This window comes from Natator depressus, chromosome 7, assembly GCF_965152275.1.
Source record: "Natator depressus isolate rNatDep1 chromosome 7, rNatDep2.hap1, whole genome shotgun sequence".
Lineage (NCBI taxonomy): Eukaryota > Metazoa > Chordata > Testudines > Cheloniidae > Natator > Natator depressus.
In genome coordinates this window covers 123,236,815-123,264,161 of record NC_134240.1, presented here as the reverse complement: position 1 = coordinate 123,264,161, position 27,347 = coordinate 123,236,815, and the positions used below count along the sequence as shown (strand labels likewise).

At 61.0% G+C, this 27,347-nt stretch overlaps 1 protein-coding gene across 1 annotated transcript; it reads left to right on the top strand.

Moving 5' to 3' along the window:
• The first annotated feature begins 1,597 nt into the window (after positions 1 to 1,597).
• On the top strand, positions 1,598 to 17,972 carry PYROXD2 (pyridine nucleotide-disulphide oxidoreductase domain 2). The gene is made up of 16 exons (XM_074959547.1): positions 1,598 to 1,811; positions 2,994 to 3,013; positions 3,437 to 3,530; positions 3,608 to 3,681; positions 3,996 to 4,142; positions 6,345 to 6,498; positions 6,875 to 6,936; positions 7,137 to 7,234; positions 7,842 to 7,983; positions 8,305 to 8,439; positions 9,024 to 9,096; positions 9,437 to 9,593; positions 10,009 to 10,163; positions 11,335 to 11,441; positions 11,899 to 12,019; positions 12,692 to 17,972. Exons 1-16 carry the CDS (start codon positions 1,688 to 1,690, stop codon positions 12,760 to 12,762), a joined length of 1,734 nt encoding a protein of 577 aa, XP_074815648.1. The 5' UTR covers positions 1,598 to 1,687; the 3' UTR covers positions 12,763 to 17,972.
• The last annotated feature ends 9,375 nt before the right edge of the window (positions 17,973 to 27,347 follow it).

The window sequence follows — 27,347 nt, the reverse complement described above, 5'->3', positions numbered from 1 at the left end:
TAAGATCCGCTAGGATTTCACCGTTAAGCCAAGCTGGTCGCCTGCCATATTTACTATTCTTTCGACTCATCGGGATGGTTTGTCCCTGTAACCTCAACGGGGATTCCTTGAAATACAGCCAGCTCTCCTGGACTCCTTTCCCCTTCATGTTAGTCCCCAGGGGATCCTACCCATCTGCTCCCTGAGGGAGTCGAAGTCTGCTTTCCTGAAGTCCAGGGTCTGTATCCTGCTGCTTACCTTTCTTCCCTGTGTCAGGATCCTGAACTCAACCAACTCATGGTCACTGCCTCCCAGATTCCCATCCACTTTTGCTTCCCCCACTAATTCTTCCCGGTTTGTGAGCAGCAGGTCAAGAAGAGCTCTGCCCCTAGCTGGTTCCTCCAGCACTTGCACCAGGAAATTGTCCCCTACGCTTTCCAAAAACTTCCTGGATTGTCTATGCACTGCTGTATTGCTCTCCCAGCAAATATCAGGAAAATTAAAGTCACCCATGAGAATCAGGGCATGCGATCTAGTAGCTTCTGCAAGTTGCCGGAAGAAAGCCTCATCCACCTCATCCCCCTGGTCCGGTGGTCTATAGCAGACTCCCACCACAACATCACCCTTGTTGCACACACTTCTAAACTTAATCCAGAGACACTCAGGTTTTTCTGCAGTTTCGTACCGGAGCTCTGAGCAGTCATACTGCTCCCTTACATACAGTGCTACTCCCCCACCTTTTCTGCCCTGCCTGTCCTTCCTGAACAGTTTATACCCATCCATGACTGTACTCCAGTCGTGTGAGTTATCCCACCAAGTCTCTGTTATTCCAATCATGTCATAATTCCTTGACATCACCAGGACCTCCGTGAGAACACGGAGACGTGCCTGCTTGCCGTGCGTTCTCCAGCCTGGTACCAAGGAGGGTTCATGGTGCTCCCGCCAGGACTGGGCCCTTCTTGCCACAGTGTGGGCAGGGCCCAGGCAGGTACTTGCCAGGCCTCTGCACTGGGGGGGGGAGTCCGCTGGCTTCTCACCTGTGCCTGCAAACCAAGGGGCCCCTGCCCCTAGGACTAAGGGGTCTACAGCTGCCCCCAGCGTCTGTTAGCAAAGGGGGACAGCCAGCCTGCCCCAGGGGTCTACTCTCCCAGCTCCAGCACTAAGGCCTCCCTTCATCCCCACCCCAGTGGCTGGAGGGCTCAGGTTTGCTGTGCCAGGGTGCGGCTGCTCCCAGCCAAGGCGTGCGTTGGTGCCCCTGGGCAGAGCGGTCTTGCTGGGCCCCTCGCCGCGTGGCGGCAGCTCTCCCTCGCCCCTGCCCGGGGAAGTGTTGCCCCGCAGCGGGGGAGCAGGCTCCCTGCAGGCCGGGTGGTGCCTGGGGGGCAGGGAGCATTGGCGTGGCACTTGTCGCCCCAGCAAGCGGCTGACCTGGTGACATGGGGGGTTGGGGGGGCGCAGTGACGGGGGCTGTCTCCTGCGTGGGTGGGAGGGTGCTGTGGGAGTCGCAGGAGAATTGGGGCAGGGGGCAGCCACGAGGGGCCAGCGTGTCCCTGCCTGGGCCCTGGCCCGCTGTCGGGCTGGCTCAGCTCCAGGCTCTGCCCCGTCCCTCCCCTGCGCTGGCGCCTCCTGTCCCGCCCCCCTGCGGGAAGCGCTGACTCGGCAGCGAGGGCCAGGCCTGGCAGTGGTGCAGCTGCTCGTGCCCGTCACAGCCATGGCCGTCGGGCGCGGGCTGGGCAGGGCCTGGGCTGGCTGCAGCCGGCAGGGCCGGAGGCTGGCTCACGCCGGGGCCAGGGGCCAGCTGCAGCGGGAGTACGACGCCGTGGTGATAGGGGGAGGTAATGCCGGGGCTGGGGCTGCTGCTATTGAGGGGCACCTTTAGGGTGGCACTCCCCCCTCCCCCGCCAGGCTCCAGCTCCCCACGGGGCGCGCCTGGCTGTGCAGGAGCGCTGGCCCTTTAAGACGGGGTGGAGAGCTCTGTGTGTGTGTGTGTGTGTGTGACACACAACTCCACCCCCACTCGGCCTGCCGCTGCTTTGCTGTGCTGTGAGGCAAAGAAAATTAAAAAAAGATAATTCTGCTAGAGATGTAGGAAAAGCAAAGAAATTTTCCGCTAACAAAGTAATGTTTCGGTCACTAGCCAGTATCTTTACGAGACTTAGCCTGCAGGGTGTGGTGGTGGTTGGTTATTTTTGAAATCGACTTGTGTCTGAAGTGTAGCCCCTGGAGTCACCGGTAAAGTGGCTCCCCCCCGGCCCCCCCAGTCTGAAATGGTGCTGCGGCTTGGGGCTGGCACCCTACGCCCGCCAGGGTGCGGGGGAGCTCTCTGTGCCCAGGGTGATGGGCAGGGGCTGGTGCAGCCTCTTGCCACAGCTCTGCTCCCCTGCCATTGGGTGAGATGAGCTAACAGGCCTCAGCCATGCCAGACAAGCAGGTGAACAGCAAAACCGCAGGCATGTTGCCATGGAAACGACGCAGGGGCTGCAAGGGGGTCCTGCCTGTTGGGGAGAGGAAGGACGGGGGGGCTGGAGTGGGGGCCCACTCTCTCCTTAGGGTCAGTGCTGCCCCCGTGTCTCAGTGGGGTGCATTTCACGCTGTGCTGCAGAGAATGGGGTAGGGGCCGCAGTGCTGCTGGGGTGGGGCTGGGGGGAGGCTTTCAGTGTGGGGGGGTGCTGTGCTCTGGGGAACGAGACTGGGAGGGAGCCAGTGCTGCAGGGCAAAGGGAGCGGGCTGGGGGGTCTTGGTTTGGGGAGCATCGTATCTCCCAGCCCCTAACCCCCATATTCATTAAGGTTCCCAAGGGTGGTTCCAATGCTTAGGGCAGTTGCCAGCGCTGTCCCCGCCCCTCGCCCCCTGCACCCACGTGGGCGCCGTTGCCTTGCGGCCACGGGGCATTGTGGTGAAAGCAGCACAGATGGCACCGTCCAGCCCTGGCTGCCAGGGAGATGGTGAGTAGCAGCAGGACCCATTGGTGCCACGGGCCCTGGCCCCTCTCACCCCCTGCCCATCTCTCGTTGCAGGGCACAACGGGCTGGTTGCAGTGAGTATTGAATGCCAAGGCATCTGCCTCTGTGCCCTAGCTTGGGGGGGTGGGGAAATCCCGTGGGGTGACAGGGGAGGTCCCATGTGCATGGGGGGAATCCTATGGGGCGAGGAGGAAGCTCCATAGAGCACTCTGGAGTGCAAACATTCTGGATGTTTTTGTTGGGGAGAGGGGGTGTCCTGGATGGGTTTGTTGGGGGGGGGGGGGGTCCTGGGGGGGGGATCCCCCCAGAGCATCCTGGGTGGGTTTGTCGGGGGAGTGTGTCCCGAGTGGGGGATTGGGGGCATGTCCTGGGTGGGGCTTTGGGGGTGTCCTGGGTGGGTTTGTTGGGAAAGCGTGTCCCAGGTGAGGGATTGGGGATGTCCTGGGTGGGTTTGTTGGGGGGCTCGTGGGGGCGGGTGACTCTTGTGCTCTCGGCAGGCTGCCTACCTGCAGAAGTCGGGCGTGCGGACAGCCGTGCTGGAGCGGCGTCACCTTCTGGGAGGCGCTGCGGTCACAGAGGAGATTGTCCCAGGTAACCACAGCCCTGCCCAGCGAGATGCCCCGGGTGTCTGGGGCGGGCTGGTAGCTGACGCTCCCCTTCTCTTTCAGGCTTTAAGTTCTCCAGAGCGTCCTACCTGCTCAGCCTGCTGCGGCCGCAGATCTCCACGGAGCTGGAGCTGCAGGTACCGAGGCCAGTCCAGGGGGGGCTCAGCCAGTCCCCGGTGCTGCCTCCCTCCCACTGCTGGGAGCATTGTTGGGTGTGAGGCCCTAGCATCACTGCAGGGCCAGGATCCCCTGGCTAGGCCCAACTCGCTCCTGCCTCCCTGCCCTGCCTCTCCCCCACCTCCCTGAGCCTCGGGGCCCAGTCCCGGAGCCTGACAGCCCCCAGCTCAGAACAGCTCCCCTGGTCTGTCCCCTCTGGGCTGGTGAGGGGGGTCGGAGGGGCCGTGACGGTTGGCCATGCTGCCTGGCACTGGCCATGCTCTGTGTCTTGCAGCGGCATGGTCTGAGGGTCTACGCCCGTGACCCCTACTCCTTCACCCCCATGCTGGAGGATGGGCAAGCCCGGCGCTCGCTCCTGCTGGGCCACGACATGGCGGACACCCAGCGGCAGATCGCTCAGTTCTCCTCCAAGGACGCACAGGTACCGAGGGCACTTGGATACCAAGGAGGGGCTTGGGGCTGGGCTCCCAGTCCTGCCAACCCCAGTGTGACTGGCCCAAAAGGGCCCAAATCCCAGGCTTGCAGCCATGATGGGCTGGACTTGCCAGCAGGGCTGGTCTGGGAGTGCTCCCTGCAGCCTCCTGGCCACTCGCCGAGTCAGAGACAAAGCAAGGATTTGGATCCTTTCCCTCCCCAGCCTGCCAACTCATGGGCACGTCCCAGCTCGAACGCTCAGGGGCAGGGGGCAGAGGATGGTCAGTGTCTGCTCAATGCGTAGCTGCAGCCTGAGACCAGGTCCGCCCTAGGACCGCTGGGCTGGCACACGTCCTTCTGTGGACACAGCATGTACCAAGCTGCGCCAGGGAAAGCGCGATTTTCCCAGGCTAGCTGGGTCTACGCTGGGGGCATTTGTCAGCACAACGTGTGGTGCCATCATCCCCCCCAGCTGACCTGGCTGTGCCAGCATGAGTGTGTCACACGAGTGTGTCACTATTTCGGGGTTACCCAGGTGTCCAGGGGAATTGCTGCCACCTCCCCGCAGCACGAGGGGGGAGCCCCGGCTGTGCCCAGCCAGGGGCGATCTCCTGAAGCTGCAGGCAAAACACACACTCCACTCCCAGCTGCCATGAGTCCCGCTCGCTCCCTCTGTGGGCTAATAATTTACTGTCACGGAGTCCCCGGGCGATGCTCTGGAACTGCTCCCTACAAAGCCAGGCAGGACTCTGGGGAAGTCTCCTTTCTGGGAGCAGCCTGTCTGCAGGACACACAGCTCACCCGGCTTCCACCTTCCTGGGTCTGACCTCGGAGCATTCAGCCTCCTCTGCCCCTCCGTGCGCTTCCCACGGCCATTCCGCTCAGGCGGGGCTCATGGGGAAGCCAGAGGGTCCTGCCCCCCAACTCCACAGTCAGACGTGACTCTCAGCCAGCCAGTAACAGAGAGGTTTATTAGATGACAGGAACATGGTCTAACACAGAGCTTGTAGGTGCAGAGAACAGGACCCCTCAGCCGGGTCCATTTTGGGGGGCAGTGAGCCAGACAACCCCGTCTGCACTTCACTCCATGTCTCCAACCAGCCCCAAACTGAAACTCCCTCCAGCCCCTCCTCCTCTGGGCTTTGTCCCTTTCCCGGGCCAGGAGGTCACCTGACTCCTTTGTTCTCCAACCCTTTAGCTCTCACCTTGCAGGGGGGAAGGGCCCAGGCCATCAGTTGCCAGGAAACAGGGTGTCGGCCATCCTCTGTGTCCAGACCCCTGCACACACCTGCCCTCTAGGGCTCTGCAATGATCATACACCCTTACCCCACCCCCTAGATACTTAAGAACTGCATAGGGGAAACTGAGGCACCCCCACACTATTCAGAGGAAACATTAAGAACAGTCCCACTTCATCACATCTACACCCCCATCTTGTCACACTTTCTCTTTCCATAACCTGGGCGGTTCGTTAGCTTCAGCTGAGCCCTGAACCCTTCTCAGAGGCTTTTCTTTGCTTTGTCCATGCTCAGGCCTGCAGCTGGAAGCACAGGGCAGGGCTGGGTCAAAGGATGCTGCTGGTTCTCACTATCGGCTGAGTAGCTGAGACCCACCTGGGCTCGGGGATGGGCTTTTCCTCCAGCAGCTTCCACGTTTCCCACAGCTTTGGGCAGGCCCCACCCGAGCCCCCCTTCAGTAAGTCAGACCCAGGTGAAATGTACCTGCCTGGGCGTGTCTGTGTCACTGAGGACCTGGCCTGAGTTTGCAGGGAGCCTGAGCCAATTGCTGTTTATAGGGCAGGCTTCAGAGCCAAGGCTCCATTAACATCAGATTGTGAAATGTCCCTGCTGATCAAAGCGCAGACGGGAGAGATGCAGCCCTACGGCGTGATTGAGAGTGGTGTCTCCTTCGGCCGGCTTGCAGGGGCTGGGGCTTTGGAGCAGGCTGTCCCCTGCCACCCCTCTGCCAAGGGCTGGGTGGCTGAGCCTGCAGGAGGCTCAGTGTCTGTGTCTGCCTCTGACCATGGGTGTGCTAGCCAGAGACCGGGGGAGGAGCCGGGGTGCATGTCCAGGAGCCCAGAGCTGGCCTGGGGCAGAGGCACTGTGGCGCTGAGCGGAGTGCGGGGTGCGTGCTCTGCGGGGAGCCGGGAGGGGCACAGCCGGGGATCAGGGCTGGCGTTCGCTGGCTCCTGCCTCTGTCTCCACTTCAGGCCTATCCAAAGTACGAGGCATTCCTGAGCCGCTTGGTGTCGGCCCTTGACCCGCTGCTGGACGCCGCGCCGGTGGATCCCGCCACCTGGAGCCAGGGCCCCCTGCTGCAGCGGCTCCGCGCCCTGCGAGGCCTGCAGCCCCTGCTGCGGGCGGGTACGTCTGGCGCCGGAGGCTACGGCCACGGGTCCATGCCCATCCAGTGGGCCACGGTGCTGGCGTTAGAGGGCTCCGGCAGAGCAGAGGGGGAGCAGCGCTTCCTGTACCAGGTGCCCCGGGCACTGCCCTGGGGCTGGCAGAGGCCTGAGACCTTCCTCTGGGCAGCTAAGCCCCTGGCTCCAGTGTGAGTCAAGTACCCATCATCCCCGGGCAGACGGGCCCAGGGCTCGCGCATGGACAGCCCACGCTGGGCCCGGCTGTCCTCGCCGCCTGCCGAAGCGGGAAGGGCACCAGGAGGGAGTGGTGGGGCCCGGGGAGCCGTCCCCTCCCGGGCTGGGTGGCACCACTGCTGACGCCCGTTTCTTTCCCTCAGGCCTGGCGCTCGGGAAGCAGCTGCCCCAGTATTACCAAGTGCTCACGGCCCCAATCACCAGGGTGAGTAATGGCGCCGTACACGGGGACGCACCCGCGGGATGGGAGACGCCCTCCCTGGGGGGGCAGGGGCTGAGCAAACCAGGCCTGGGGCTGGGCCTGGGAGGGGGTTACAGGGCTGAGTGGTGCCCCCCGCATGGGATCCAGCCCCCTGTGCTGGGCTCTCTTCATTAAACACCATTTTCATTTTTCTCTCTCTGCAGATCTTGGATCTCTGGTTCGAGTCGGAGCCCCTGAAAGCGACCCTGGCTACGGATGCAGTGATCGGCGCCATGGCCAGTCCCCACACGCCCGGCAGCGGGTAGGGTGCGGGGTGGGGGCTGAAGACTTCACAGCTCCCCAGGGCCCTCCTGTTCCCGTCCCCGACAGCTGGTGCTGGGGTGTCGCACCCCAGCGCTCGCTTCCTCCCACTCCTGCCCCGTGCTGGCTACCGTGTTCCCCCTCGTGCCTGGAGAGCATCCCCCTGGCACGCACCAGGCTCAGGGACCCCTGCTCGGGCAGGTCCGTAGGGTTTGCCTGGGCTGGCGCTGTTGGGCCTGAATCCCTCAGCAGCCTGGCAGCTGTCTGTGCCCAGCCCTGCAGCCTGGTGGGACCGGAGCTGGGCTCAGTGTCCCCAGCTGGGGGGGGTTGGCAGCACGCGGGCATGGGAGGGGGATGGGTGTTCGGCTGTGCCTGTGGGGTCAGGGGGAGTGTGGGACCCTCTGCGTGTACTCACCCTGCTGGGAGGCCTAGCCTGAGCCCCCTGGCTTGCAGGGCTGGATCGAAGTTACTCCCAGGGCTGTGCCCCACGACCATGCACAGTGGGAATGCTGCCCGCCCCTGGCCGGTATCTCTGCCCTGCCCATACCCCGGCACCGCTTGCTGGGTGCTGCCCTGACCCAGCTGTTAACCTTTGACCTCTCTCCTAGGTACGTGTTGCTGCACCACGTGATGGGCGAGCTGGAGGGGCGGAAGGGGGCCTGGGGCTACGTGGCAGGCGGCATGGGAGGGGTGTCCCAGGCCATCGCCAGCGCAGCTGCTGCCCACGGGGCAGACATCTTCACCGAGAAGGTGCCCGGCTTCCCGGGGAGGGGGCAGAGAACACAGCTCCCCAGCCCAAAGAGACCACAGGGCCCCAAATTCTTCCCTTCCCTCCTGCCCGTTAGTCACCATGGAACAGCGATCAGAGACTGTGGTGAGGGGCGTAAACCCCACCGGGTAAGAGTGGGGGGAGGAGGCTGGGCCAGCCCCACAGCATCCACACGGGAAAGGGTCACTCAGCCCCTCGGCAGCCGTACCTCAGGCTCCACTCAGCGCCTGCTTCCCCCACCCCGTGCATGGCTGGGCGCCCCAGCGTGCTCCAGGCTGATCTCCTGTCTCCCCCTTCGCTAGCCGGTCGCCCGCGTGCTGCTGGGCCCCCGCGGGGAGGCGCAGGGTGTCGTCCTGCAGGACGGGACCGAGGTGAAGAGCAAACTGGTTCTGTCCAACGCGTCCGCTCAGCTCACGTTCCTGCAGCTCGTTCCCCAGGTGAGACGTGCCGGGGGGGGTGCCCTGGGGGAGACGGGCCAGGGTGGGACGCGCTGGGGGAGGTGGGCTGGAGGGTAGGAGAGTGCCCCGGGGGATATGTGTGCCGACCGGACCGGCGGGTACAGCCAGGGGGAGGGGTCGCGTTCCTCATGGTATGAGCCTCTCCCCCCACAATGAGTGTGACACACGCCAGCCCCTGTGGGGCAGCCGGAGGAGGCCACTTCCCCCTTCCCCCTCAGTGACTAAGGGGCCTCCCCGGTGCTGGCCTGGGAGCCCCCCAGCTTACAGCAAACACGGTGTGGTGGGTGGAGGCCGAGGCTGGAGCAACGCGGGGGAGCTCGGCAGAGGAAGGTGTCTGGGGGCACGAGTTCGCTCCCCCTCCCCCATCAGTGGGGCCCGTCACTGTTGGGGGCCAGCCCCATGTGGCTGGGCTGCACCCCAAAGCATGGCGCTGGCTGTGGCCTCCAGGGGTCCTGGGCAGCTCCAGCCCTGCCCAGATGCAGCCCAGCGCTGGCTGCACCTCCAGCCAGTTCCCAGGCTCGTTTCCAGCCCTTGGTGTCTGAGCCGGGCTCTCCCCGCTCCAGGGGCAGCTGCCGGAGGAGTTCCTCCAGCGAGTGGCGCAGTTCGACACGCGCTCCCCCGTCACCAAGATCAACGGTAAGTGTCAGTGGGGGACGTCCCACTCCCTGCCCCACCGGGGTCCCCTGGGGCTTGGCTGCAGCCTGGCGCTGGCTCCCTGGGGGAGCAGGGGCCCGTGAGATGCTTCTCCTGTGATCTGCGCTTCCCTGGGAGGAAGGAGCTGTCGCGGGTCTCCGTTAGGCTCCCTACTGCAGCCTGAGTCCGGAGGGGAAACCGGCCTTTCCCTGCACCATCCCTCCGTGTCTGCCGTGCTCTCCTGGGGCTCAGCCATCTGCCCTGGCCCCTCGAGGTGTCAGGACCATGGGAGGCTCCATGTCCCCTCTGCCCCTCGGAGTCACCCCGTCTCCAACATCCCCAGTGGCTGTGGATCGGCTGCCCAGCTTCGTGGCTGCGCCCAACGCCGGTGATGGCCGCCTGCTGCCCCATCACCAGTGCTCCATCCACCTGAACTGCGAGGACACGCACCTCCTCCACCGCGCCTTCCAGGAGGCCAGCAGTGGGGAGCCGTCCACCAGGTAGGGCTGGAGCTGGCTGGTCGTTGGCAGAGCTGGGCCCTGCCATGGGGGACGGCAGCGGGGAGATAGCTGCACCGAGAAGTCTGGGCTGGGCCTGGTGCCCCTCGTAGAGCTCTGCTCAGGGCGACGCTACCGGGGCTCTGGGGCAGCCGCCCGCGCTCATCAGGGCAACAGGGCCTCTTGGGAAGGGAAGGACACAGGGGAGACACCAGGATTTCTGGAAGGAACGTAGGGGAGGTGCCCAGAGGAGAGCCTGAGGCTGGGTGACGTGGGGCTAATCCCTGCTGGAGGAGCCAGTGGGCAGGGGGTGAGGCGTTTGCATTGGCAGCATGCCAGGGTGCTGGGCAGGGCTCGGGCTGGATTCCTTCCCGGGCTGCCCAGGCCGAGGGCTTTAACTCTCTCTTGCTCTCCCCAGGCCCATGATCGAGCTGTGCATCCCCTCTGCTCTGGACCCCACGCTGGCTCCCCGGGGCTGCCATGTGGTCTCTCTCTTCACGCAGTACACCCCATACGCACTGGCCGGCGGGCGGCCGTGGGACGAGCAGGAGCAGAACGCGTACGCCGACAGGGGTAAAGCCAGCAGCTCTCAGCACTCTTTAGCTTCCCATCCACGGCCCCTTGCCCGCTGCTGCTCCCTGTGCGCCTGATCCCCGGGAGGCGTCCAGTGCCCGGCAGCCTCAGTCCTGCCTTCCGAGCAGGGCAGATAATTCCCCCCATGTAGGGTTCCCAGGTGTCTGGTTTTCGACCGGAACGCCTGGTCAAAAAGGGGCCCTATTGTCTCTGGTCGGCACCGCTGACCGGGCTGTTAAAAGTGCAGTCCACAGCACTGCAGGGCTAAGGCAGCTCCCTGCCCAGCTCCACACGGCTCCCGGAAGCAGTAACATGTCCCTAGGCAGAAGCATGACCGTGGAGGCTCCGCACGCTGCCCTGCCCCAAGTGCCGGCTCCGTAGCTCCCATTGGCTGGGAACCATGGCCAATGGGAGCTGCGGGGGCGTGGCGCCTGCGGGCATGGGCAGCACGCACTGTGCAGAGCCGCCTGACCAGTCCTGCGCCTAGGGGCCCCAGGGACATGCCGGCCGCTTCTGGGAGCCACGCGGAGCCAACACAGGCAGGGAGCTGCCTTAGCCCCGCTGCACCGCCGACCGGGAGCCGCCCGAGGTAAGCGCCGCCTGGCTGGAGCCTGTACCCCTGCCCCAGCCTGAGCCCCTCCTGCACCCAAGCTCCCTCCCGGAGCCCGCACCCCCTCCTGCACCCCAGCCCTGAGCCCCTCCTGCACCCAAGCTCCCTCCCGGAGCCCGCACCCCCTCCTGCACCCCAGCCCTGAGCCCCTCCTGCACCCAAGCTCCCTCCCGGAGCCCGCACCCCCTCCTGCACCCCAACCCCCTGCCCCAGCCGAGAGCCTCCTCCCACACCCTGAACCCCTCATTTCTGGCCCCACCCAAGAGCCTGCACCCCCTGTCCCAGCCCTCACCCACTCCCACACCCCTTCCCCAGCCCAGTGAAAGTGAGTGAGGGTGCGGGAGAGCAAGTGACAGGGATGGAGTGAGCGGGGGATGAGGCTGCAGGGCAGGGGTGTTCGGTTTTGTGCGATTAGAAAGTTGGTAACCCTACCTCCGGGGGCCATCCAGCCCTGCTCCCCAATGCCCTGCAGGGAGCTGCAGGCCTGGGGCTGGGCCCCTGAGCCCAGCTGGTGACGTGAGACACGCAGGCTGAGCCACATCTCTCTCTCGCTCGCTCTAGTGTTTGACTGGGTCGAGGCCTACGCGCCAGGCTTCAAGGCGTCCGTCATCGGCAGAGACATCCTGACGCCGCCGGCTTTGGAGAAGATCTTTGGGCTGCCCGGAGGGGTGGGTATATCATGAGATTCACAGAGCCCTCCCAGCCCAGCCTGCCTGGCGTCTGCCCGCCCGGTGCCCGCCCAGTGCCCAGCCTGCCTGCCTGGCGTCTGCCCGCCCGGTGCCCAGCCTGCCTGCCTGGCGTCTGCCCGCCCGGCGCCCAGCCTGCCTGCCTGCCTGGCGTCTGCCCACCCGGCGCCCGCCCCCAGCCCAGCCTGCCTGCCTGGCGTCTGCCCGCCCGGCGCCCAGCCTGCCTGCCTGCCTGGCGTCTGCCCACCCGGCGCCCGCCCCCAGCCCAGCCTGCCTGCCTGGCGTCTGCCCGCCCGGCCAATCTGGCACCTGCCTAGCCTGCCAGCCAGCCTGGCCCAAAGCCTAGTGAGGGAAGCTGGAGCCATGCAGCCCAGTTGTCTGGCTCGGAGCGCGGGAAGAGGAGGAGACTATTCCAGGACCTAACTCAGCCTGTTTGCAGAATATATTCCACGGTGCGATGTCTCTGGACCAGCTGTATTTTGCCCGACCCGTGCCCTCGTACTCTGGCTACAGGTCCCCGATCCCAGGCCTGTACCTCTGCGGCAGTGGTGCCCACCCCGGTACGTGAGCTGGGATCCCTCCCTTCGTGGCTACAGTGGCGGAGAGCGCCAGGCGGAGGCTCACGCTGGGTCCAGCCCTCCCTGGGCCCTGCTGCTGCGAGCGCTGCCCTGGGGGCTGCACAGGCCCTTCTGGGTACAGGCGCGATTGCAGGGCGCAGTGCTGACCTTGCCAGCTCTGCCCAGGGTCTGAGCAGGAGAAGCCGAGGCCACGGACACCCTGTGGGTCACAGGCTGATGCCACGGGACACCACGTGCCTTGTGCCCTGTGGGGCGCCTGTGGTGAGCAGCTGCCCTCGTGCTGGGATCCAGCAGATGGCTCTACCCAGGGCTGGTTGGAAGCGGCTGGGCTGGCACAAGTCCCACCGGGCGCTGTGCTCCGTCCGCCCAAGGGGTGGGCCCGGCGCAGCAGGAGGGAGAAGTCGGTACGCAGGCCAGAGAGAGGCTGCACCCTCGAGCTGGAGCAGGGTGGGGGCCGCCCGGATTCTGTGCTCCAGCCCCAGGTTTTTCCCAGCTGCCATGAAGCTGCCGTGGGTGGCGGGGAGTCTTCTCCAGCTGGAAACGTAGCCATTGCTGCCCTCTTGTGCGTCTGGGCTCCTGCCCCTGCTCCCCATGGCAGCTCAGCCCTGCTACGCCCAGAGCTCCTGGGCCCCACATGCATCTGTTTCCTTGCAGGTGGGGGAGTGATGGGCGCTCCAGGCCGCAATGCAGCCAGCGTGGCCCTCGAGGACTTCAAGCACGTGTGATGGCAGAGGTGACGCACCAGCCTAGCCCAGGGAAACGGATGGTGGCTGTCGTGACCTGGCCACGCGGGTGCCTCTCACCACCCCCCACACACCCCACAGCATGGTGCTGTTAGAGCGAGCCCTGCCCTGGGGCTGCTGCCTCCCCCCGCCCCCGTGCTCTGAGCGTTTACACCGTTGCTCTTACCTGTCTCTGGCATGGTAACCGGGGCGTGTGGGGCTGGCAGAGCCCTGTCTGCTCCTAGCCCATCCTGCCCTGGCAGTGCTGGTCCCAGCGGACACGCCGCAGAGCCCAGGGGATCAAGCCCCGTCCCAGAGCTGCCCTCAGAGGGCTGTTGGCAGGGGCAGGTCTAGCTCTGCCTGGAGAGGGACACTGGCCAACCCTTGCTAGTGTAGACAAGGCCAGGGCAGACTGAGCCCTTGCCTGCTCTCCTAGAACCGCCAGGCACAGCACTGGCCAGGGTCACTCATCCTTGCCCCTGAGCTAAGCTGAAGTCTGGACCATGGTGCACGACCCCTCAGTCAGCAGCAGAATAAAAATCCAACAGCTGCCACGCTTCTCGTGTCGTGTTATGCCATGCCATAGAATCATAGAAGATTAGGGTTGGAAGGGACCTCAGGAGGTCATCTAGTCCAACCCCCTGCTCAAAGCAGGACCAATCCCCAACTAAATCAGCCCAGCCAGGGCTTTGTCAAGCTGGGCCTTAGAGGTTTTAAGGAAGGAGATTCCACCACCTACCTAGGGAACCCATTCCAACACTTCACCACCCTCCTAGTGAAAGAGTTTTTCCTAATATCCAACCTAGACCTCCCCCACTGCAACTTGAGACCATTGCTCCTTGGTCTGTCATCTGCCACCACTGAGAACAGCCGAGCTCTACGCACTCCCTTTCCGTGGCCCCACAAAGTCACGGGACCTCCTGGTCAACCTCCTCCTGGCCCTGGCTAAAACGGCCATCTATAAAACCAGAGTGAGGAGGTTGACCAATGGAGACTCCTGTGACTATGGGGCCTGTTTCCGATCCTCGGTCCGTTCACGTATCCAGGCAGCGTCCACTGGCTCCCTTGACGCTTTTGAGGAGCAGTGGGCGCTGTCCAGGGTGTTCTGCTCAGTGTCCCCGTCAGGCTCCCTTCTTTTGACCGCACTCCTGTCCCTGTTATTTCATTAGTTGTCCCCTGGAATCATTTGGTTTCCAGGTCCTGTAGATCTTCCCCTTAGGCTGGGGTGGGGAGGGTCCTTAAGCAGTGGGCTCCCGCCCGCTCACTTCCCGGAACCCAATAGGTCCATCCTCTTCGGAACCCCCCGTCAGGTAGTTGAAAGCAGCTATCAAATCCCCCCTCACTCTTCTCTTCCGCAGACTAAACAACCCCAGTTCCCTCAGCCTCTCCTCATAACTCATGTGTTCCAGTCCCCTAATCATTTTCGTTGCCCTCCGCTGAACTCTCTCCAGTTTGTCCACATCGTTTCTGTAGTGGAGGGCCCAAAACTGGACGCATTACTCCAGGTGTGGCCTCACCAGTGCCGAATAGAGGGGAATAATCACGTCCCTCGATCTGCTGGCAATGCTCCTACTAATGCAGCCCAATATGCCGTTAGTCTTCTTGGCAACAAGGGCACACTGCAGACTCATATCCAGTTTCTTGTCCACTGTAACCCCTAGGTCCTTTTCTGCAGAACTGCTGTCAAGCCATTCGGTCCCTAGTCTGTAGCGGTGCCTGGGATTCTTCCGTCCTAAGTGCAGGACTCTCTGCACTTGTCCTTGTTGAACCTCATCAGGTTTCTTTTGGCCCAATCCTCTAATTTGTCTAGGTCCCTCTGTATCCTATCCCTCCCCTCCAGCGTATCTACCTCTCCCCTCCATCTTAGTGTCATCTGTGAACTTGCTGAGGGTGCAATCCATCCTGTCATCCAGATCATTAATAAAGATGTTGAACAAAACCGGCCCCAGGACCAACCCCTGGGGCACTCCGCTTGATACCGACTGCCAACTAGACATTGAGCCATTGATCACTACCCGTTGAGCCCGACAATCTAGCCAGCTTTCTATCCACCTTATAGTCTATTCATCCAGCCCATACTTCTTTAACTTGGTGGCAAGAATACTGTGGGAGACCATGTCAAAAGCTTTGCTAAAGTCAAGATATATCACATCCACTGCCTTCCACAGAGCCAGTTATCTCATCATAGAAGGCAATCAGGTTGGTCAGGCATGACTTGCCCTTGGTGAATCCATGTTGACTGTTCCTGATCACCTTCTGTGACGTTATGAGTGTAATATAATATCTCATTGAAAGGTGACAGGGCCAGAAAGAGTTAATTAACTCCCAGACTGACCTGACCCCGGGCCGAACTTTAGAGGCTGGTTAGGAAGAGATGGAAACAAATAGAGCTTTGAAATGCAGCCTGCCTTGTTAGAGATAGAAGGGGAGATGTTTGTTCAGGTCTTGTGATGTCAGCAAAGAAGTCTTGTCTATGGCTGTAGCTTTGATTCAAAGAACAAAAGAGGAATATTAACATTTAGGAAGACACTTGAGTGAAATCGTATTATTGTCTATATGTCTCTTTGAAGGTTGTGATAGCCTGTATCTGAACGGTTTAATGGATAAATTATCCTGTGCTAATTGCCATGGTGTTTGGGAGAAGGAAAGTTAAGCCTATTGTCTTCTCAGGCCAAAAGGCTGCAGGAAATGTATAAAAACCCTGGGTCATGATCCTTCCTCATCTCAGATCTGGTTTGGGTTTCAAGAGGGGGAAACCTTAAACCACAACTCCCCAGTTGCTGACTGGAGTCACCCTGAACATGGACATTGGACTGTAACCTCTGGACTATTTCTAAAAGGACTTTTGGCCACTACAAACTGATCTCTGCTGTGTATCTGGACCTCAACAATTGAACTCAAGTCTGTCTGTATACTGATCTTTTAACCAACACTCTCTTCTTTTTTAATAAATTTTAGTTTAGTTAATAAGAATTGACTGTAAGCATGTATTTTGGGTAAGATTTGAGTTATCACTTGACCTGGTGTAACAATGCTGGTTCTGGCGGGACCCAACTGAGAGTGCCAATTCAGGACAAATTGCTTAAAGCAGAAAGAACAGGAGGACTTGTGGCACCTTAGAGACTAACAAATTTATTTGAGCACAAGCTTTCGTGAGCTACAGCTCACTTCATCGGATGCTTGAAGCAGGGCAGTTATAGCCCAAGGCTGGGGTTTCTTTGCACACCAAGGAAAACGAAACCAGCCAAACAGAGAAGACTTTGGTTTTACCCCACTGGCTAACCACAAGTCACAGAAGCAATTCCCTTAGACAGTCTAGTATCCCTACCAGTGCCCCTCATTATTGGGACAGATGGTTATGAAAATCAGTACCCCAATAAAAGAAAAAAGGTTCTCTCGATCCCAAAGGACCAAGCCCCAGACCCAGGTCAATATACAAATCAGATCTTGCCCACAAATCACGCTGTTGCCAATCCTTTAGAATCTAAAATCTAAAGGTTTAGTCATAAAAGGAAAAAGAGACGAGAGCTAGAAGTGGTGAAATGGAATCAATGACATACAGTGATGGCAGAATTCTTGGTTCAGGCTTTTAGCAGTGATGGAATAAGCTGCAGGTTCAAATCAAGTCTCTGGAGAACATCCCCAGCTGGGAGGGGTCATTCAGTCCTTGGTTCAGAGCTTCAGGGTAGCAAAGTCCCTCCAGAGGTCAGAAGCAGGATTGAAGATCAGATGGAGGAGCTGCAGCAGGTTTTTATAGTCTCTTGCCATGTGGTCTTTCTTTCTTTGTCCCAAGGACAAGCTGCCCATCACACGGCCTGGAAAACCCTCAGAGTTCTGTCCATAGGCAGGTCCCTGCACACCTTGCTGAGTCCCAAGGCGTGTCTGCCTTCTCTCAACAGGTCATTTGTATAACTGATGGTCCTTAATGGGCCATCAAGCAGGCTAGGCAGAGCTGACACCAGCTTGTCTGGGATATCACCCAAAAGCATAACACAAGTTTGGAATACAGACAGTATAGAGCCAATATTCATAACTTTAACTACAAAAATGATACATACAGACAGCATAATCATAACCAGCAAACCATAACCTTGTCTTAGATACCTTATTTAACCCCCTTTATACAAGATTTGGTGCCATTCCAGGACCTTGGTTGCAACCATGTTCTATATGGTCCCAGTTCAAGTCAATAACATGACACCTGGGTCTGGGGCTTGGTCCTTTGGGGTCAGTAAAACCCTTTCGTTTATATGATACAAGGTTTTCAGAATTTATCATATGTTTGACATGTGTCTGGAGAGAGGCTTGAGGCTGGGTACTTCAAGGGAAGTGCATTATTTGGACGTCTGAGTAACCAGGGACGTGCTATAGAAGCTGGTTTGGGCTGGTTTGGTAAATCTAAGTATTGGAATATCCACCAGCGGTTGGGGTTTGCCCCGTTTTGTTTGCAGTTCACCCCTGCACTGTAACACCTTCCTTTCCTCCAAGTGCTTCAAAATGGATTCCTTGAGGACCTGCTCCATGATTTTGCCAGGGACTGAAGTGAGGCTGACCGGTCTGTAGTTCCCCGGGTTCTCCTTCTTCCCTTTTAAAAATATGGGGACTATTTTTGCCTTTTTCCAATTGTCCGGGACCTCCCCCCATCGCCACGAGTTTTCAAAGATAATGGCCAATGGCTCTGCAAACACATCAGCCAACTCCCTGAACACCCTCGGATACATTAGATCTGGACCCATGGACTTGTGCATGTCCAGCTTTTCTAAATAGTCCTGAACCTGTTCTTTCACCACTGAGGGCTGCTCACCTCCTCCCCATGCTGTGCTGCCCAGTGCAGCGGTCTGTGGCCTGACCTTGTCTGTGAAGACCGAGGCAAAAAAAAAAGCATTGAGTACTTCAGCTTTTTCCACATCACGTGTCACTAAGTTGCCTCCCCCATTCAGTCAGGAGCCCACACTTTCCCTGACCACCTTCTTGGTGCTAACGTATCTGTAGAAACCCTTCTTATCCCTTGCTAGCTGCAACTTCCTGATTACACCCCTGCATGAGCTAGCGATATTTTTAAACTCCTCCCTAGGCATCTGTCCAAGTTTCCACTTCTTGTAAGCTTCCTTTTTGTGTTTAAGCTCCCCGAAGATTTCACTGTTAAGCCAAGCTGGTCGCCTGCCATATTTGCTATTCTTTCTGCACCTCGGGATGGTTTGTCCCTGTAACCTCAATAAAGATTCTTTAAAATACAGCCAGCTCTCCTGGACTCTTTTCCCCCTCATGTTATTCTCCCCGGGGATCCTGCCCATCAGTTCCCTGAGGGAGTCAAAGCTGCTTTTCTGAAGTCCAGGGTCCATATTCTGCTGCTCTCCTTTCTTCCCTGTCTCAGGATCCTGCACTTGAGGTCGCTGTGCCCAGTAACTGATTAACCTTCAGCTGAGACATTAAACTGCAGCCCTGACACCCGTGCTCATGACAGAGCCCAGGGCAGCTGGGCCGTTACTACGGCAGTTCTGGAGTAAGGGTTTTGTAGCCTCCCCGTTGCTCTGTCAGTGCTCTGGTACGGAGGCTCCCCCACCCCCCGGCCTGAGCCCCCTGCAGCCCCAGGTGTCTCCTGTTATCGCTGCTCCTTGGGTTCAGACACACCTGCCCCAGCCCCGCGCGTGACAAGTCTCCTTGTGCCTCATCAGCCACCTGCTCTTGCAGAGCAGCCGCCGGGCTCATTTGGCAATGGGGGGGGTGGGGGCCGGGGGGGTGTCCCCAAAATCTGCATAGGCCACAGTATGCCAGCAGGGGTCACTGCGGTACCGCCTTGGCCCGTGGTACAGCTGCCTCTGCAGGTGAATTTGGCAGCCCCTGGGAGCGGGCTCCGACTCCACCAGGGCGGGAATGGCTTTCCCTGAGCCCGCGGGAGGGAGAGGAGGGCAGCACTGGCCTGTGGCTGTAGAGGAGGGGTCGGCCCAGCTGCCTTGGGCTCTGTCATGAGCGCAGGTGTCAGGGTTGCAGTTTAGTGTCTCCGCGAAAGGTTAATTAGTTACAGCTCGCAGGGCCCTGCTGCGCCAAGGGCTAGCGACGTGTGAGCATCCGCGTGGGTGCCGGGCAGCGGCCCCAGGCTCGGAGACATCGCGCGAGGCCGCTCACGTCCCCAGAGATGGAGCATGGGGCGACCCCGTGGCGGTTGTCTTGCCACGATGCACAGGCTGTCGCACCGAGATGGGGCTTTGCGTGACAGCGGCTCACAGGAGTTTGCCCTCGCAAGGTGCCAAAGCTACCGTGGGCTGGGGGGCAGAGGGAGCTGGCTTCCCTGCTGGGCCTGGGCTCCCCGTGCGCGCCACTGAGCCGGCCCAGCACCAGCACCTGTGCTGCCGACCGCTCGGCCCCCTGCTCTTCTCTGGGCCAGGGCGCAGGCGGCTCCCAGGGCAGCATCAGCCTCGGAGCGAGAGACGCCCCACAGGCCGGGGAGCCCCCAGTCCGTCCCTGCCAGCCGTGAGCTGGTTTCAGAGCCCAGCCAGTGCAGCCGTGGGAAATGCCAGCTAGTGCAGGGAGCCGGGCTGCTTGTATAACGTGGGAAACCACCCAGGGAAACACTGGTGCGTTAGTCACAGACAGCGCTCGGACCCCAGCGGTTCTTGGGGGGCTCCCCACTTTGAGTCTGTACTGGCTCCTGTGCCCCCCTGGAGCTGCCTCAAAACCCAAGGTCCCGACCCTGGGAGGCCGGCAGAACAGAGGCGCCCAAGCTCCCCTCGCTGGGCACTGGGCTAGAGACTTGGTCACGTCCGCCTCCGGCTCCATTCTCTGCTGACAACCCCCCTCGGTTCAATCTCTGCCTGCAAGAGTTTCTCCAGGCCTGGGGGTCCTTGTCGCCCTCCCCTCCTGCACGCTCCTGGCAGAGCCGGGGGGCCCAGTCCTGCCCACAGCCGCCGGAGGAGGGTCCCCCTGCGCTATGAACCCGCACAGTCACTGCGGAGGTGAGAGCTGGCTCAGCCCCACCTGGGCCTAGTTATCCATCCCCAGGTGACGGATTTGGGCTGGTGGTTGGGGCTGGTGCCCAGGGTCACGTGATGGTGACGAGAGGGACTCGGAGCAGGAGGAGCTCTGCCTTGGTGCAGCAGGGCCCTGTGTAGGGGTGTGACGATGTGATGCAGCAGGGAGGGGGGAGTGTTGACCTGGGAATGTGCCCTGGGGACGGGAGACCTGAGAGCCTGTCACCTGAGCCAGGAGGGGGAGGGGGAGGTAACACCTCTGCCCGGGAATGTGGACGGAGGCTGCAGGAGGGAGCCTGCTGGGGGGGTTTAGTTTCAGTTTGGGGCTGGGTGGAGGAACACAGGGAACCCCAGGGCTGGGGTCTAAGCTCCCTGCTCCCCCAGAAGGACTTCACTGAGGGGTCCTGGGTGTACCCACAAGCTCTGTTTTGGACTGTGTTCCTGTTGTCCAATAAACCTTCTGTTTTACTGGCTGGCTGAGAGTCTCAGTGAATCCCAGGAAGAGGGGTGCAGGCCCCGGACTCCCCCACACTCCGTGACAAGGGGGACTGGTTCTGCTGCGCCAGGGTCCCTGCCCCAGAGGGGTGGAGGGCTGTCTGCCTCTCCAGCCCCCTGCCGAGGGCGGCAATTCACCCTCACAAGCCCCCTGCGCCCTGGGAGAGAGAGAAACCAGCACAGACATCAGGGGACTGGCCCGAGGCCATGCACAGAGCCAGTGGCGGAGCTGCGACTGGATATCAGGCTCTCTGAGCTCTCATCCGAGCCCAGGCCAGCCACTGCAGAGGGTGGTGTGAGCACCTGGCAGGAGGGGCTGCATGGGGCTGGTGCCCCAGTGGCAGGTTTTGCTGGGCTGTCTGCTCTCCTCACAGGGAGGGGCTGGACTCTTGACTGGGCTGCAGTGTCAGGTTAGAGCTGGGGGCCAGGGGCTGGAGCAGCAGGTACAGAGAGGGGCTGGGGCTCTCGTCCCCGCTCCCTCTGTTCTGTGTTTAACCCCCCCATGCGGATGTCATGGCCGCCCCACTGAGCACAGCTGTGCATTGCAGGGCTCTGCTGCTCTGCGGCCCCTTGCTGAGCTGGTACGGTTACCTGAACCCCTGAGGCGTTACTCGGCCCGAAGCACAGTGAATTTCAGTGCCGTCACGAGGCCCGTCCTGGCTGGCTCGGGGTTCGCTGACGTGCCTGGCAGTCCCCTCTGGTCCCCACTTACCTAAATAACCTGTCACCTGCAGCCTTGGACACCTCTGCTTCCCCCCCGACCCCGCACCGTCCCCTTTCAGGTTTATAAATATCTGAACCAACACGGGGCCTCGCACAGAGCATGCAGACCCAGCCTGTGACCAAGGAAATGGCAGACGTTTGCCACTGAGTGAATTAAGTCCCTATTAAAAGCCTGGGTCTATATAAATATCCAACCAGCTCGTTTTGTATCCAGTGCTGGCACATTAGTCAGTTATTAGAACATCTGGTGCCTGCCGGCAGTGCAGGCTGGAGCTTGTGCATTTCATTGTTCGCCCTGAAATAGCAGCGAGGAAACGTGGCTAATGCAGCCGTTCAGAAAGATGTTGGCATGTCCGTGGCGTCTGCTCTTGGCACAGTGCAGGGGCCTGACCCAGGAGAAGAAAATAAACCACTTACCAAGCAGCCAGGCCTCGACAGTGGAGCACGCCAGAATGGTTCCAACAAAACGTAGCTCTCTTGGACAATCTGGTTTCCTGAGCCTGCCAGTCCCTGGGTGAGCCCTGGCTAGAGAGGTTTCGGGGGGAGGGCAGGCAGTCCCCTCACTCTGCAGCCTCAGCTCGGGAAGCCCCAGCTGGAGCCAGGGCTCTTGTGGCTGCTAGGCTCTGCCAGGGTGTGAGGGAGTGTGTGCCTCAGTTTCCCCTATATGCTGCATGGGTAACTAGGTGTGGGGGGAAGGTTGTTTGCTCTTTGCAGAGACCCAGGTGTGACTGACCCGGGGCTGTCTAGGGTCTGGGCCCCATGTCCACGGACAGTCCCAGAAGACAATGGCCACTCCAATTGCCCAGACATTTGGTGCCTAGCAAGAAACACCCATGCACCTCTGCCCCTCCCTGCCCTTCTCCCCCCCACCCAAGCCAGCCGGATGTGACCAGCTGGAGAGCAAAGGGCTGAGGAAGAGCCAGGTGACAATGTCTGCCCCGGACAAAGGACCGAGGAGGGTCAGGGATGGGGGGGATGGGGTTGTTAAGTGGGGGCTGCTGGAGGCAGAGGGAGAAGCTCTTCTGGGCTGGGACTACAGAGGGGCCGCGAGCTCTGGGCCCTGGGCCAGACCCAGCTGGGCCAGGCTGTAACTTCCTGCTCTCGGTGCTAACCGAGGCCCAGCTACGCCTGTTCCAGCCCCTCCTAGCCCCTGTGGGCACCCGCTGGCTGAGTCCCTGCAGTGCAAGGACCCTGGGGGTGCCTGGCTCCCCTTGGGGCGTCTCTCTGCTGGACCCGCTCGGGGGGGAGTCACGGCATGAGCCGCGGGGGCTGCAGGCACTGAGGGTGGGTCCCAGGAGGTGGGGAAGCCCCGGGCCTCACCCCAGTGAGTGTGTGACCCCAAGGGGCTGACGCACTGAAGGGGGCTCCCAGGGGCTGTTCCAGAGCCTGGGGAGCCATGTGTGGGGACGGAGCGGGGCGGATTGACCTGGGGATGTGGCAGGGGAGTTTTACTGGGACTGTCTGCATGGGGGATGGGAGAGAAGGGGGTGACTTCACTGGAGGGACGATACCTGAGCCGGGAGGGGGGTTGGGTCCAGGTGACACCTGCCCAGGAAACTGGACAAAGGCTGGAGGAGGAGCTGTGGGGAGGCTGGGGGAGACGGCTGGAGGGGTTTTGGTTTTGGGAGTTGGCTGGGGAAAAGGAGGGAGCCCCCAAGTCTGGGGTTTAATCTCCCTGCCCCCCAGAAGGACTGTGGGGTCCTGTTTGTACCTGCAAGATCTGGTCTGGACTGTGTTCCTGTCATTGCTAATAAACCTTCTGTTCTTCTGGCTGGCTGAGAGTCACGGTGAATCGCAGGAAGTGGGGGTGCAGGGCCCTAACTCCCCCAATCTCTGTGACGGGGGGGAGGGGGCTTCCAGACTCTGCTTGGAGCCAGCAGCCTGGAAGCCCTGGGAGCGCCCCCGCTCCCCCCCATCGCTCGCTCTTCCCACCCTCAGTCGCTTGCTCATTTTCACCGGGCTGACTCAGGGGTTGGGGTGTGGGAGGGGGCGAGGGCTCCGGCTGTGGGGGTGGGACCAGGGATGAGGGTTTTGGGATGCAGGAGGGGGCTTTGGGGTGGGGGGAGTGGAGCTGAGGGGTTCAGAGTGTGGGCGGGGGTCTCCGGGTTGAGGCAGGGGGTTAGGGGTGTGGGAGGGGGTGAGGGCTCCAGCTGCGGGGGTGCGGGTTCTGGGGTGGGGCCAAAAATGAGAGGTTCAGGGTGCAGGAGGGGGACTCCAGGCTGGGGCAGGGGATTGGCGTGTGTGAGTGGGGGGGGTGAGGACTCCGGCTAGAGCCGTGGGCTCTGATATGGAACCGGGGATGAGGGATTTGGGGTGCAGGAGGGGGCTCCGGGCTGGGACCGAGGGGTTTGGCATGTGGGAGGGGGCTCTGGGCTGGCGCAGGAGGTTGGGTGCAGGGGTGTGTGAGGGCTCTGGATGGGGGTGCAGACTCTGGGATGGGGCTGGGGATGAGAGTTTTGGGGTGCAGGAGGGTACTCTGGGCTGGGACTGAGGGGTTCAGAGGGCAGGAGGGGCTCAGGGCTGAGGCAAAGGGTTGGGGCATGGTGGGGTGGAGTGAGGGCTGGGGGTGCAGGCTCTGGGGTGGGGATCCTTTTTTCTGTCACAGGCCATTGACCCACAGAAAAAAATCAATCGTGGGTCACTCACCCGTGAGAGGGAATGGGGGGGGCAGAGACTCAGGGCTTCCCTGCTTGTGGCTCCAGCCCTGTGGGGGGGTGCTCAGACTCAGGGCTTCCCCCCCCCGCCCCCAAACTGGATGAAATTAACCAAGGGGCCAGATCCAGCCCGCGGGCCCTAAGTTCCCCAGCCCTGCCCTGGGTAGGCAAAGAAGGCCATACTTACATGGCGGTAACCGCTCGTGATGGGGAAATGTGCCAGCTGCCGTTTCTGTCATTACGCAAGCTGCTTCCCGGGAGCCGCACAGCGCAGGGAGCCTGCCAGCCCCTCTGTGCTGCCAACCGGCCAGGCAACGGCCAGGTCAGCGGCGCTGACCGGAGCCACCAAGATCCCGCAGGTCGAAAACCAGACACCTGGTCTCCCTAGGCTCAGCCTGGCAGCCCCCATGCGGCCCCCTGGGCAGGAGTCTCCAGCGTCTCTCCCAGCTGACCTCGCAGGGGTTCCCCAGGGAACGCACCAGTTCCTCCCTGTGGAGGGTGGGGACGGAAGGGGGTGTCCCTGGCAGCTGGGCAGTGGGGGCTGCCGAGAGCATGGAGCCCCCAAGGCTGGTGCGGGGAGGGGTGAGGGATTCATTCATTTTAAGTCCAGCACAGCCCATGAGCGCACCTGCTCTGAGCTCCCGCAGGGCACGGTGCCTCCCCCCAGCTCAGTACCCCTGCCTAAGGCCTCGCTGCTGAAGATCTCCAGGAGCCTCCCCGGGGGGCTTGTCCCAGTGGTGTCACTGCAGGAAACCGGGGCCTGAGTTCTGCTCAGCCCCAGCCAGGGCCCGCTGCCTTTCCCACTAGCGGGCTCTTCAGCACCTGGGTTTGCTCCCCAGAGCCCTCAGTTAGCCGCCCCCCCCCGCCCCGGGTTGCCCTGGGGGTGGGCCAACAAACAACAAAAGACCTATCTGGCTTCAAGATTAAGCTCGATAAGTTTATGGAGGAGATGGTATGATGGGAGAACATGGTTTTGGCAATTAATTGATCTTTGACTATGCGTGGTAAATAGGCCTGTGACGCAGCAGGGAGGGGGGAGGGTTGACCTGGGAATGGGGCAGGGGAGTTTCCCTGGGGGTGGGAGACCTGAGAGCCTGTCACCTGAGCCAGGAGGGGGAGGGGGAGGTGACACCTCTGCCGGGGAATGTGGACAGAGGCTGCAGGAGGGAGCCTGCTGGGGGGGTTTAGTTTCAGTTTGGGGCTGGGTGGAGGAACACAGGGAACCCCAGGGCTGGGGTCTAAGCTCCCTGCTCCCCCAGAAGGACTTCACTGAGGGGTCCTGGGTGTACCCACAAGCTCTGTTTTGGACTGTGTTCCTGTTGTCCAATAAACCTTCGGTTTTACTGGCTGGCTGAGAGTCTCAGTGAATCCCAGGAAGAGGGGTGCAGGGCCCGGACTCCCCCACACTCTGTGACAAGGCCCAATGGCCTGTGATGGATGTTATATGGCGTGGGATCTGAGTTACTACAGAGAATTCTTTCCTGGATATCTGGCTGGTGAATCTTGCCCATATGCTCAGGGTTTAGCTGTCGCCATATTTGGGGTCTGGAAAGAATTTTCCTCCAGGGCAGATTGGACGAGGCCCTGGAGGTTTTTCGCCTTCCTCTGTAGCATGGGGCACAGGTCACTTGCTGGAGGATTCTCTGCTCCTTGAAGTCTTTAAACCACGATTTGAGGACTTCAATAGCTCAGACATAGGTGAGAGGTTTATTGCAGGAGTGGGTGGGTGAGATTCTGTGGCCTGCGTCGTGCAGGAGGTCAGACTAGATGATCATTGTCACGGAGTGTGGGGGAGTCCAGGCCCTGCACCCCTCTTCCTGGGATTCACTGAGACTCTCAGCCAGCCAGTAAAACAGAAGGTTTATTGGACAACAGGAACACAGTCCAAAACAGAGCTTGTGGGTACCCCCAGGACCCCTCAGTGAAGTCCTTCTGGGGGAGCAGGGAGCTTAGACCCCAGCCCTGGGGTTCCCTGTCTTCCTCCACCCCGCCCCAAACTGAAACTAAACCCACCGAGCAGGTTCCCTGCTGCAGCCTCCGTCCACATTCCTGGGCAGAGGTGTCACCTCCCCCTCCCCCTCCTGGCTCAGGTGACAGGCTCTCAGGTCTCCCGTCCCCAGGGCACATTCCCAGGTCAACACTCCCCCCTCCCTGCTGCGTCACATCGTCACATCTCTCCCCCCTTCGAGACTGAACTGAGCGGGGTCACTGTGACCAGTGACCTGGGGAAGTTCGGGGCCCCCTCTCCGGGACAGCGCATCCGCTATCAGGTTGGCACTTCCCTTCACATGGACCACGTCCATGTCGTAATCCTGCAGGAGCAGGCTCCACCTCAGGAGCTTGGCATTGGCTCCTTTCATCTGGTGCAGCCAGGTCAGGGGAGAGTGGTCGGTGTAGACGGTGAAGTGTCGCCCGAAGAGATAGGGCTCTAGTTTCTTGAGGGCCCACACCATGGCCAGGCACTCCTTCTCGATGGCCGCGTAGTGTTGCTCCCGGGGTAGCAACTTCTTGCTCAGGTACACGATGGGGTGTCTCTCCCCCTTTTCATCCTCCTGCATTAACACCGCCCCCAGTCCCGTGTCGGAGGCGTCGGTGAACACCACAAAGGGCTTGTCAAAGTCTGGGTTTGCTAGAACTGGGCCACTGACCAGAGCCTCCTTCAGCGCCCGGAAAGCCTCCTGGCACTGCTCGGTCCAGACCACCTTGTCTGGCTTCCCCTTCTTGCATAGCTCAGTGATGGGGGTGGCTATGGCGCTAAAGTGGGGCACAAATCTTCGGTAGTATCCTGCCATCCCAATAAAGGCTTGGACCTGCTTTTTGGTGTGGGGAGCGGGCCAGTCTCTGATCACCTCCACCTTGGCCGGTTCCGGCTTTAGGCGGCCGCTCCCCACCCGATGGCCCAGGTAAGATACTTCAGCCATCCCCACCTTGCACTTCTCCGCTTTGACAGTCAGCCCAGCCCCCTGGAGTCGGTCCAGCACTTGTCTAACCTGGGACACGTGGTCCTCCCAGGTCTGGCTAAAGACACAGATGTCGTCAATATACGCCACGGCAAAACTCTCCATCCCCCTCAGGAGCTGGTCCACCAGGCGCTGGAAGGTGGCCGGTGCTCCCTTGAGGCCGAAAGGCAGGGTCAGAAACTCATAGAGCCCCAGAGGGGTGATAAAGGCCGATTTCAGCCGGGCATCTGCATCCAGCGGCACTTGCCAGTAGCCCTTTGTAAGGTCCATGGTGGTAAGGTACCGAGCTCCTCCCAGCTTGTCTAGGAGCTCGTCCGGCCTGGGCATGGGGTAGGCATCCGATACAGTGATGGCATTGAGCTTCCGATAGTCCACACAGAACCGGACTGACCCATCCTTTTTGGGGACCAGCACCACCGGCGAGGCCCAAGGGCTGGCCGATGGCTGGATCACCCCCAAAGCCAGCATGTCCCGGACCTCTCTTTCCAGGTCCTGAGCAGTTTTCCCTGTGACTCGGAAGGGGGAGCATCTTATCGGCGGGTGCGACCCTGTCTGCACCCGGTGGACAGTCAGATTAGTGCGTCCAGGCTGGTTGGAAAACAGCTGTCGGTACGGATGCAGCACCCCCCTGACCTCAGCTTGCTGGGCAGGGGTGAGCTGATCCGAGAGGGGGATTGTTTCCAGGGGGGAACCAGCTCTGGTCCCAGGGAATAGATCTACTAAAGGGTCATCTCCCTGCTCCTCCCACTGACCACACACAGCTAACACCACATTCCCCCTGGCATAAT

Bases quoted from the DNA above. Each gene is read 5' to 3' on its own strand.
- PYROXD2 (XM_074959547.1), top strand. From the start codon at position 1,688: ATGGCCGTCGGGCGCGGGCTGGGCAGGGCCTGGGCTGGCTGCAGCCGG. The intron at 6,937-7,136 runs GTGAGTAATGGC...CTCTCTCTGCAG, and splicing joins TCACGGCCCCAATCACCAGG to ATCTTGGATCTCTGGTTCGA. The intron at 10,164-11,334 runs GTAAAGCCAGCA...CGCTCGCTCTAG, and splicing joins GAACGCGTACGCCGACAGGG to TGTTTGACTGGGTCGAGGCC.